This window comes from Terrapene carolina, unplaced genomic scaffold (genome assembly GCF_002925995.2).
Source record: "Terrapene carolina triunguis isolate 2854851 unplaced genomic scaffold, T_m_triunguis-2.0 Scaffold172, whole genome shotgun sequence".
Lineage (NCBI taxonomy): Eukaryota > Metazoa > Chordata > Testudines > Emydidae > Terrapene > Terrapene triunguis.
In genome coordinates this window covers 1,376,294-1,386,961 of record NW_020664523.1, presented here as the reverse complement: position 1 = coordinate 1,386,961, position 10,668 = coordinate 1,376,294, and the positions used below count along the sequence as shown (strand labels likewise).

Genomic DNA, 10,668 nt, shown 5'->3' with positions numbered 1-10,668 from the left:
AATCGGCACGCATGCCGTAGGTTGCCAACCCCTGGGTTAGAATGTGGGACAGGTAGTAGCTCAGCTGCTTCCTTCTACACGTGACCTAGTATTCTAGAGTGACCAGAGTCCTGTGATTTGGTAGCCTGCAGTGCACTGCCAGCTTATCAGAACCACAGGACTGCAAGAACTGGTGTTCAGAGGGTGGGGAAAAAGGCAGTGTTTCAGTTGGTAACAATTTTATTTAACAAAGGAAATGGCCTGCTGTTTGTCCACTTTTGAGGGTTTAACTGCTGCTCTGTTTGGCTGCCAGTCTCTTGTCTCTCTCTTCAGCAATGGTCAGACGGATTCCCTTTCCACGGGGCAGGGAGATCCATGGCTTGTTACCCTAAAGCAAGATGGGAGAATCACAACACAGTACAATCAAGCAACCTTCATAGTATCGGTGCTTTACCCAACTCCAGACTACACCCCCCCTCTCCCTCCACGTTATTCCAGGCCTAAGAAAACCTCCCTCTTGAGAAGTAAATTCGGTTCTCTTTGCAGCAGCTTCTAAGGGCTTGTTAAATTTATTGGTGCAACTTTGTGTTAAGGTGGGATTTAAAACAGATTCAGTTAAAACAAATGCAAAAGGCTGCATGGACACTCATTTCAATTTAGCTTAAGTCTATTAGGAACAGATTAAAGCTACGCTGAAATAAATGCTTCAAAGCAGAAGAGCAGCCACACAAGGATTTGTACCAGTTTAACTAAACTGGTTTAAAAAACCTTGTTTAGACAAGACCTTAGTCTTTCATAAGAAATCCATCATGGGGATCAAAATAAAGTTAATCCTGAAATGCCAGGGTAGTCAGCTGCTCTGCCAGTGCATTCCCTAGTTCCAGCTCATCAGTCAAAAACCCACAGCAGATTTCACACACAGATTACAGGATCAAGTGGAACATTTCACCTACGTGCAGGACATAACTCAAGCACCGCTGCACAGATCCAGTATAGCCACACAGTATAGTTTACTGAGTGACAGAACTCATGGATAGGCACAGGACTAAATTCAGTCTGGTGTCCCACAGGTCAGTGGGGTAACACCAGGGACACACATGGTCTCAGAATTTTGCACTAGCAGCCGAATCCCTGCCTCCTTCCTCTTCGACAATATAAAGGCAACATAGCTGCAGGAATTTGTTACCCATCATGTACTGCGGCATTGGTGCAAAGTGCTCCACTTTAAAATATATATTCCTTCTTATGGTCCGAGCCTGTAAGCGGCAGGCATCCTCCTCTCCCATCAAGATCAGTGGGAGCCGAAGGCATTTAGCACTTTGCAGAATCAGACCCTTAATGGCTGGGCTAATATGTCCAAAGCATATTCTAATACCTGTTCCTTTTCCTTGCTGCTGGAAGTACAAATGAGGAGTTACTTGTATGTAACTATTTTTAAAATACTGTATTCAATGAGCAGAGACTGTCTTCCTAATGCTTGCTGTTTGGTCAAGAGCCTTTAGTGACTTGTGAACTGCCTCTTTAGCAGTTATTAACTAGTCCTCCACCTAGTCACTGTATCTGGAGTAACTGCACCTGTGACCCCTTTGCAGCCTTACTGAGGCCACCCCACTTTGGTCTCAGGCCTCAAACAGTCACCTCTTTCAGAATGGGACCCCATGAGAGTAATTAACCATTGGAACAGTTTGCCACAGGTTGTGGTGGCTTTGCCATCACTGGTGGTTTTAAAGTCAAGACTGGATGTTTTTCTAAACCATCTGCTGTAGCTCAAACAGGGAATTATTTCAGGGCAGTTCTGTGGCCTGTGTGTGTTACACTGGAGAGCGGGCTAGATTATCACAGGATCCCTTCTGGCCAACATGGTAAAGAGCAGGTGGATTTCCATTAGCACAGCACAGCATCTTGTTGCTTTGTAGAGTGACCTCTGCAAGCTGATCAGAAGCCACAATCTGCTCTTAAGTTCCACAGCATGAGGACACGTTCATGGGAAAATGGCCTGCATGAGTGGACATGCTCAGCTTATGGTTCACAGCCAGTGCCCTGAGGTCACCACCTTTCAATTCAGCACACACAATGGTTTCTGTACATTCACGGAGCAATTTGGCTGTTTTGGTCAAAAATGTTTGCATTACAACTAATGTGGGTGTGAGGGCAGCCATGTGAACAGGCCACAGCCTGTAGGAGGTTGGGACTACATGGGGTGGAGCCAGATGGCAGCCCCAGCCAATGTTTAACTTTTGCTATGGACAGCAGCTGGAGCAGCAGCTTCAGACAGAACAAGCTCAGAATTAGCTTGGGAACACATCCGTCTCTCTTGCAGTTAGCACCTTGTTTGCCCCTTCCCCCTAAGTGAGACATCTATCCAGCAGGAGGCTCTTCAGCACAAGCCACGACATGGGGAGGGAAAGCAATAGGGGTTCTATTAGCTCACACTTACTTTGCCAATAACAAAAATGTTAGAGAGCCTGGTGGCAAAGCTGTTGCCATTGGCATCCTTCACGTGCACCACATCGAACGAGCCTGGGTGTCTCTCCCGGTTAGTGATCACACCAATACGGCCCAAGTTAGCACCACCAGTCACCATACACAGGTTACCTAAGTGGAAGGAAGACCACTAGTGAGTTTGTGAATCTGAATAAACCCCACGCACTTTATGACAATGTGCATCATCATTTATACCCTGTGTGGACCACTGCTAGAGATGGGGCACCACTGTCTGGTCCGATGCTGCTGCAATAAGGTAATGCCCCAGTACAGAGGTCAAGCAGAAACCCTACCAGTCAGACCAAGATGCTACAAAGACAAAAGACCAGACAGCACATGGTCCAATTAGTTGTGTTGGCACCCGATGACCTACTACAATTAGGCTGACTGTCCAACAAGTGAGGCCACCTCAGGCCATGCAAGTCCATGGACAGGCGCTAGCGGCATCTGTTTAAGTTTACACCAAATGTGAACAGTTGCAGTGAGAAGCTGGTGTTCACTGCTTTATTCCAGTGCAGTCATATTTTTTTCATTCACTCGGTTTTATTCCTACTGGTCATAACCTCACTCCTCCTATCCAAAAGACTGCACTATACAGAGGGACCCTCAAAACACCATCACGATTTAGAGACCATCAGGACAAAATAAGTAACTTTTTTACAAAGTTTGAAACATGGGAGGTAAGGGTGTTATTTTTGAGACCAAGTGTTTCACTTCTATGACCCAGGTTTCTCCAACCCCATCAGCACTGTCCTACTGGAAGTGATGATCGACATGAAGAAGTCAGTTAAAGAAATCAGGGCTTTCTTTAAGCTCCTGCCTTGATCAATACTGAAGTTGAGATGTGGCACATCAAATGTGTGCCACACGTTTAGAAGAATTTACATATAACTGCACACCAACGTTGCACGTATTACTGCCTTAGCATGGCACAAGATGTTACATGAATGGGTTACTGTCAGCCCCCCCACAAGACACAAATGCAACACCAGGGCGAGAGATTATCTCAACAGCAGCGATGCATTTGGGTTTGCAGCAGGGAACACACACACAGGTTATGCGGCATCCCTTCCAGTTTGGGCAAGGGAAGAGGAAACATCGTGAAGAGAAACAGTCTACAACCAAAAAATGCAATTCAAGTGCAGGCATTGGGGCTCTTCCACTTCCCCCACTCAAGCCCCTGTGCACTCAGTCTGAGTAAAGTCAGGAAGAGTCCCCACTCCTCCCCCTACCCCAGGCCACACATGGAGGGCACCTCCTCTGCCAGGACAACTAGAGAACCACCTTCTCTCATTGTGGGACTAGCAGAGGTCTGTAGAGCAGCCCCGGAAACATGAACCCTACACTGCCTGTGTAGAAGACCCTACTGAGAAACAGAAATTAAGATTTGGCCCTGGTCTACACTACAAAATTACTTCAGTATAACTACGTCGTTCTGTGAGAATAATCCACCCCTGTCCAATGCAGTTATACCAACCTACACAGCAGTGTAGACAGCGCTGTGTCTGCGCCGATGCAGTGTTTCAAGTGCAGACCTGCCTTAAGACAGTCTTTGGCAATCCACATTTCAGAGAGGTGCCTCATTTGAAACAGCACTAGACATCATACACAATGTACACTGGGGGAGCTTATATCTGGAGTGTGACGAGGAAGGAGCAGTGAAACTTCTATAATCTAGAAATTTCCCTACCACGCCTATTCCATCCCAGGCCTGGAATCAAATGCTCGCCTTACAACAGGCAACAATTAGCCCAAGGGCATTGCCTATTTTATTCCCACATGGCAAAGTGATATACCCCAGGTGCTGCTGCCTGCATGTTAGATCTGTGCCAATTTTCACTCGGTAAGTTCCCCAGCAGCTATACCGCACAGTGGTCTAAAACCAGGAAGTCAGTATTGCTGTTACACTTGGACATGGGACTATGAAACTGCTCTGGCACCTCCAAGCCCACTTTGTGCCCATCTAATGAAATTGGATCCCATAGACGGTGCAGCTCAGCTAAATGCCTTCTTCCCTTTGAAGGGGGGATGCTATAGCCCCATTTATTCAAACCCCTGGTCTCCTATTTTGGAGAGCTGAGTGCTGGAGGAGATGGAAGGACGTACCTGTGTCAAACTTGATGAAGTCTGTGATCTTGCCAGTCTCAAGGTCAATCTGGATAGTGTCATTCACCTTGATGAGGGGATCTGGGTAGCGGATGGTACGGGCATCGTGAGTCACCAGGTGAGGGATTCCTTTAGTACCCACAAATATCTTCCTCACCTTGCACAGCTTGTACTGTGAACACAAGCCAACAGCAATGAATGCAAGCAGACTAGACTGACAGCTTATATGGCTCAGGGCAGGACCTAGATACAACACATGAAAGCATCACCTCTGCACAATAGCATCAGCACTGCTCGATAAGCCATGTGCCAAGGGCAGAGGCCAAGCTCCACTCCAGAACAAAGTGTCCAACTAAGAGGCTATCAAAATACTCATTTACTCCAGAGTGAAGTTAAAGGGAGCAACTCTCCCCTCTCTCCAGCACTTCCACCACGACTGTCTTGCTGCTGGCCTTGGGCAGGTCAGCAGAGGTATTCACTGACATCCCAGCTCAGTAACAAAAGACAGCTTGAGGCCAAGTCCATTTTTAACACAAATTACACTGCACTTGAGGCTTTTCAGAGAAGGCCTCTTACAAAGGGAACTGTGAACCTGGCAGGCAAGTAGAAGAGAAGCTGATTTCCAGATTTTGCTTCCAGTGTAGGTCCCTGGACTGTGGCCCATGACCAAGAGCAGTTGCCAGAACCCTTTCATGTGGTCTACAAAGCTAATGGTTTTCTAACCTCTGATCCCTACATGGCTACTTCATGTCTCTGTGGTGTAAATTTAACAGTGATCAAATTTGAGAGTCACAACATAGCTGAGAGGGCAGCAAATACAGGAGAGAATCAGACTGCAGCGTAGCCTGGAGATTAGAGCAGTCAGGCATTGAGTACTGTACATACCCATCCCCACTGCAGCAAAGCAAGTTTATTTTCACCTTCTCCTAATGTTACCCTAATTTTACTTTCTAGATAACCCAAGTGCTCCAAAAGATCTAGATTGGGAGGAGAGGTGTCCACAAAGAGATTTGAGCACGGTTCTACTCAGAAGTATAACCAAAAGCAGCACCATGAAGATGTGTCCATTGTGCCTCCCTTAGATCTAAACTGCTGAGTTTACAAGTAAAATGATGTTTTCCTCTAACTACCAGCCCTAAAATCTCCTCCTGGGATCTGGGAATCAAGTTGAGACCTTTCCTGCTCATGTACCACCAATAGTTTGTAGACCAAATTATCCCATCGGACACTTGTGCAACACTAAATGGCAACAAAGGGGAAGGAACAAATGTCGCTGAGGGAGTGATTTGGCCTACAGTGTCTACTAGTGAGATTACATGTATGGCAGAACTAACCCAGCCAAACCACAGGGCTGGCAGTTACAAGTAGAAATGTTTATTGTTTTCTAAACTAAGAACACTTAAGCAAGGTACCACATCATGTAATTTCACAGAACAGCCACACTGAGATAAATTCTCTGATGCAAGAGTTGGAGAACCATTATTTTAGTGTCTGTCTGCCTGTAAGGACAAAGGTTTTGACTTCACATTTGAATTTGAGAAACTTTGCTGAGTCGTCTCCAGTTAATAGCCATTCTGTTTTACAGCTCGCACTGCCCTTCCTGTGCTCCATGCCGTCCATCAAGAGCAGATTTTGCATACAAACACAAATAAGGGCAGCAGTTTTCAGACATCCTTGCGGCTTCCAATTTAAAGACAGATGAAACCACTAGTGAGTCTGAGATTACTCCAGTGACCAGGACCCCTGGACCCAACCCAATGGCCATTTCTTCCACAGATACCAACTTCCCCAAATAAGTGATAATTCACGCACCACCAGATACAGAATATTGGCGCAGGCCTCTTATCATAGAATCATAGACTATCAGGGTTGGAAGGGACCTCAGGAGGTCATCTAGTCCAAGCCCCTGCTCAAAGGAGGACCAATCCCCAGACAGATTTTTGCCCCAGATCCCTAAATGGCCCCCCTCAAGGATTTAACTCAAAACCCTGGGTTTAGCAGGCCAATTTTCCATTCCAATTTTTACTGTTGCAAAACAGGGATCAAGTCTCAGAACTTGATCAGAGAGTGTATAATTGTTTAAAGCAAAAGGAACTTACAGGCAGGTTTAATATTTACTGCACCCAGAAAATTCTGCCTTGAGCATTTGGTAAAAATAAGGCTGTGTCTGTACTAGAACTGTACTCAATTTAAAGTCACAGTAATCTATATTGGGAGGTTGCACCAGATTAACCAGAGCTAAAGGAGGGATAGTCAATTATTTTTTTATCAAGGTCCAAATTTCTTGGTCAAGATATAGTTGAGGTCCAGACTCCAGAGAAAACAATAAAAACCCAACAATAATAAGTAAATAAAGAGTTTGGGTTCCATTCAAAAGCATCTGGCAGTCCAGATTTGGCCCACAGCCCATGTATTGACTACCCCCTGTAGGGGCTAGTTTGAACATAGATGCAGGGAGAGTAGCAGACTGCACAACAACTTGGGAGTGCACCAGAGCGAACGTTTGCCCACAGGGGAGCCCATGTGACAGGTCTTCAGTGAAGAGACAGTTAAGGTCATCTAAAGTGGTTCATTTTAGTACAGCTATATTCCTCCTCTAATCTTGTAGCCCACTGTGTATTTTGACCATTTGCACTGTGATGCTTCAACAAGCACTTTGTAAAGACCCCAATGAACAGCTGCACATGCACCCCACTCAAAAGGCTCCAGGGAAGGCTTACAGCAAGGATAATAAAACAAGTTTTAAACAGAGATCACTTTGGACTGCCACGTACTAGACAGCCAGCTGCACCCTTCTGTGTATGGAGACTACATAAGCCCTCACCACTTCCCCTTTAACCCCATGGAGACTGCACCTGGTACGTTGAATGTCTCAGATTATCTCTCAAGGCAGTAGGACCGACACCAACTTTTAGATTCATGCACATGGGAGTTTTGATACCTGCAGCAAAACCCAGCCACTCTGCTGGCTGCACCAAGTTCAGAAGCAAACAAAACATTCCCAAACACTGCCAGAGAGAGGGGCTCACCTTGGCCTCTTCAGCTGTGATGCGGTGAACTGCAAAACGACCCTTGGTGTCGTATACCAGACGGAAGTGCTCACCTGTCTTCTCAATACTGATGACATCTGGTTTCAAACAAACAAATTCATTAGGAGAGGCATTTCCAGGTTCTTAGCCCTTTATCATAGCTTGAAAGCTACCCCATTCGGTAGCATTCACACTAGAGGTTCCACCATCAGCGAGGAGTTCTCATTTATATAGCACCATGAAGTATATAAAAACTCTGTACAGTGGGGCAGCCATGTCGACATAAGCCCCCACTCCTGAATAGCTACCAGTCTACATGGTAAGTGGCTACAATTAGAATGAGTCATGGAATAGTGGGCTATGCAAGACTCAGGTCAGATAAGTTGGAAAGTAGTTCCAGGTGCAAAGGACCACTCAGAGGTTGCAAATATTTGTTAGTAATACTAGTGGCAGTATGCAACTTAAAACTAAAGCAGAGCAACTACTGGCGGAGTCCAATGCTTAAGCAAGGCCAACAACATGGTTTGGAAGTGGTTTCCCAGAACAACTGCAAGGCTCACAAAATATTGGACTTTCCAACAGTTCTGAAGAGTCAGCTAGCTGCTCTCTTCCGTTTAATCTGTTGAGGTTCACAAAAACTACCTTCACTGTCAGAATCAGGAACAAGTGTGTCAATAATGCACCGATTGCTGGTTTTGGCCAATTATGGCCTCTGGTTAAATGTGCACTTAAAACATTAACCAACACAAGCCACACTGCACAGCAACAGCTGCCCCATCCACCCAGTTGGGTAACCCCCAAAATCAAACACTGGCTTTCACGGCATGGTGATGAAAGGCTCATTTTTTGCCATGCAACCGTTTATTAAGCTGAGCATTTGCCCCAATCCTCCCCATCTCTCCCAGGATTTGTCTCCACTCACCCATGAAGCCAGCAGGATAGGTGATGTCAGTGCGGACTTTGCCATCAATCTTGATGAACCTCTGCATGCAGATCTTCTTGACCTCATCTCCTGTCAAGGCATACTTGAGTCTGTTCCTAAGGAAGATGATGAGTGGAAGGCATTCCCTCAATTTGTGGGGACCTGTTGATGGACGGGGAGCCTACAAAGAGAAGAAAAAATAAGTTTCTGCCAGCTGTTCAATCACATCGGCAAACAGCAAAGCCCATCTTCCAAAACAGAAATAGCACATGCTCAATAAATACTAGGTTAGACTTATGATTTCTTCACAACTTCATAAAGTTTGGATCCCACTGGCTCACAGACAGCCTTGCTCCTTATATGCCAGAGACAGCTGCAGTAGGGAAACACCCAACAACAGTTCCTGGGTCTAAACATTTGAGTTATTCTGTGACAAGCCAACCCAATAACTGTACTAATACATCCCACAAATGTAAATGGCCTCCCTCTCTTGCAAACTCCACTCTAAATCTCCCTGAACAACCCTTGCCAAGTTAAACAAGTGGTCACCAACCAAGATAATTTTCTCTTACTTGCCACCAGTGGGCAAATTCTGCCAAGGATTTGTGGAGGCGAGATGGCTGAAACCTCACAAAAAGAACAGGAGTACTTGTGGCACCTTAGAGACTAACAAATTTATTTGAACATAAAGTACTCCTGCTCTTTTTGCTGATACAGACTAACACGCCTGCTACTCTGAAACCTCACAGAAGCTCCCAATCGCCTACCAAGCCAAATACAGGCAGATTAAAAGGAGACAAACATTCCAGCTGTGAAACCGGGTATTTTTGTTTTGATTTTGAGGTGTAGAATTCACAAAGAGATACTTACAAACACTCCTGTCAATTTATCCAGCATCCAATGCTTTGGAGCTGCTACACGCTTCAGATGCTTCTTGGGACCGCGAGCCTTGGGTAGGAAAAAGATAGATTAAGACACTACTAAGCTGCTCACGAGGTAGTCGTTCCTAAGAACCTGTGGTGCTGTTAACACAGAGAATGAGGAACTGTGAGGCGGAAACGTATCACGGTATCCGTCTCCGCATGTTACCACCACAACCCCCTCTCCGAATTGGCCGCCTCAGTACCTGCAAGACTGCACAGATTACAGTTCCCATGTAACACCCCACACACAGCTCCACGCACACCCCTAGCCGCGTTACCCTGTGCGCACCCGGCCTGCTTCCGTAAGAGCTCCCTTAACGCCGCGTGTGCGCTGGAGCCACGGCAGCTGCTCGGGCCCGTCCTTCCCACTCCCCGGGCCCGCTCGCCAGCCAGGTCCAACACCCGTTCCGCGCCAGGGGCAGCGCGAGCCGCGGCAGGAGTTCGGAGAACCCGCTATTCCCGCTCGGCCCCGCGGGGATCTCTGGGGCCGGGGCTGGAGAGCGCCTCAGGGCTCCGGCCCGGCTCCCTCCGGCCCCATACAGCGGGGTCCCCTCGCCCCGGCCAGGATGCGGCGGCGGGGGCCACGGCAGGCGGCGGATGGCAACAGATGACGGGACCAGGGACCAGGCCGCGTACTCACCATGGCTGCACTCTGCCGAGGAAAGGACCGCTCACTTCCGTCTAGCCGCGGATATCCGGACGGCGGCCCGGCTAGGACAAGCCTGGTTAAACGCGAGTGCCAGATAGCGTCCTCTGCCGGCCGGGAGGCTTCAGTGCGGCAGCGCAGCCAGTCTCCGAGCTGCAGCGTAGAGCCCCAGGCTGCCATGCGGGCGCAGCGTGGGCTGGCGAGGCACCCGTGGGCTGTAGGGTGACCAGATGTCCCAATTTTATAGGGACAGTCCTGATTTTGGGGTCTTTTTCTTATATAGGCTCCTATTACCCTCTGCCCCCATCCCGATTTTTCACATTTGCTGTCTGGTCACCCTAGTGGGCTGTTAGGTATCTACCTTCTTCCAAGACCCAACAGATCGAGCCCCTGTATCCCCCTGGGAGGAGTGTTATTTTGCTGTTAATCAGGGTGGCTCCTCTCCCTAGGCAGGGCCGGATTTCCAATTAGGCACGGTAGGCGGGTGCCGGCGTTCTAGGGGCGCCTAGGGTGACCAGACAGCAAGTGTGAAAAATCGGGATGGGGGTGGGGGGTAACAGGATCCTGTATAAGAAAAAG

General features: G+C 47.5%; 1 protein-coding gene across 1 annotated transcript; it reads right to left on the bottom strand.

Moving 5' to 3' along the window:
* Nucleotides 1-201: 201 nt before the first annotated feature.
* Nucleotides 202-10,108, bottom strand: RPS4X (ribosomal protein S4 X-linked). The gene is made up of 7 exons (XM_024199399.2): nt 10,084-10,108; nt 9,391-9,468; nt 8,521-8,701; nt 7,599-7,696; nt 4,570-4,741; nt 2,417-2,574; nt 202-367 (listed from the first exon to the last, which is right to left on the bottom strand). The coding sequence occupies exons 1-7, from the start codon at nt 10,084-10,086 to the stop codon at nt 266-268; spliced, it is 792 nt and encodes a 263-aa protein (XP_024055167.1). The 5' UTR covers nt 10,087-10,108; the 3' UTR covers nt 202-265.
* Nucleotides 10,109-10,668: the final 560 nt, after the last annotated feature.

Bases quoted from the DNA above. Each gene is read 5' to 3' on its own strand.
- RPS4X (XM_024199399.2), bottom strand. The intron at 8,702-9,390 runs GTAAGTATCTCT...TTCTCTTTGTAG, and splicing joins ATAAATTGACAGGAGTGTTT to GCTCCCCGTCCATCAACAGG. The intron at 368-2,416 runs GTAAGTGTGAGC...ATCTTGCTTTAG, and splicing joins ACATTTTTGTTATTGGCAAA to GGTAACAAGCCATGGATCTC.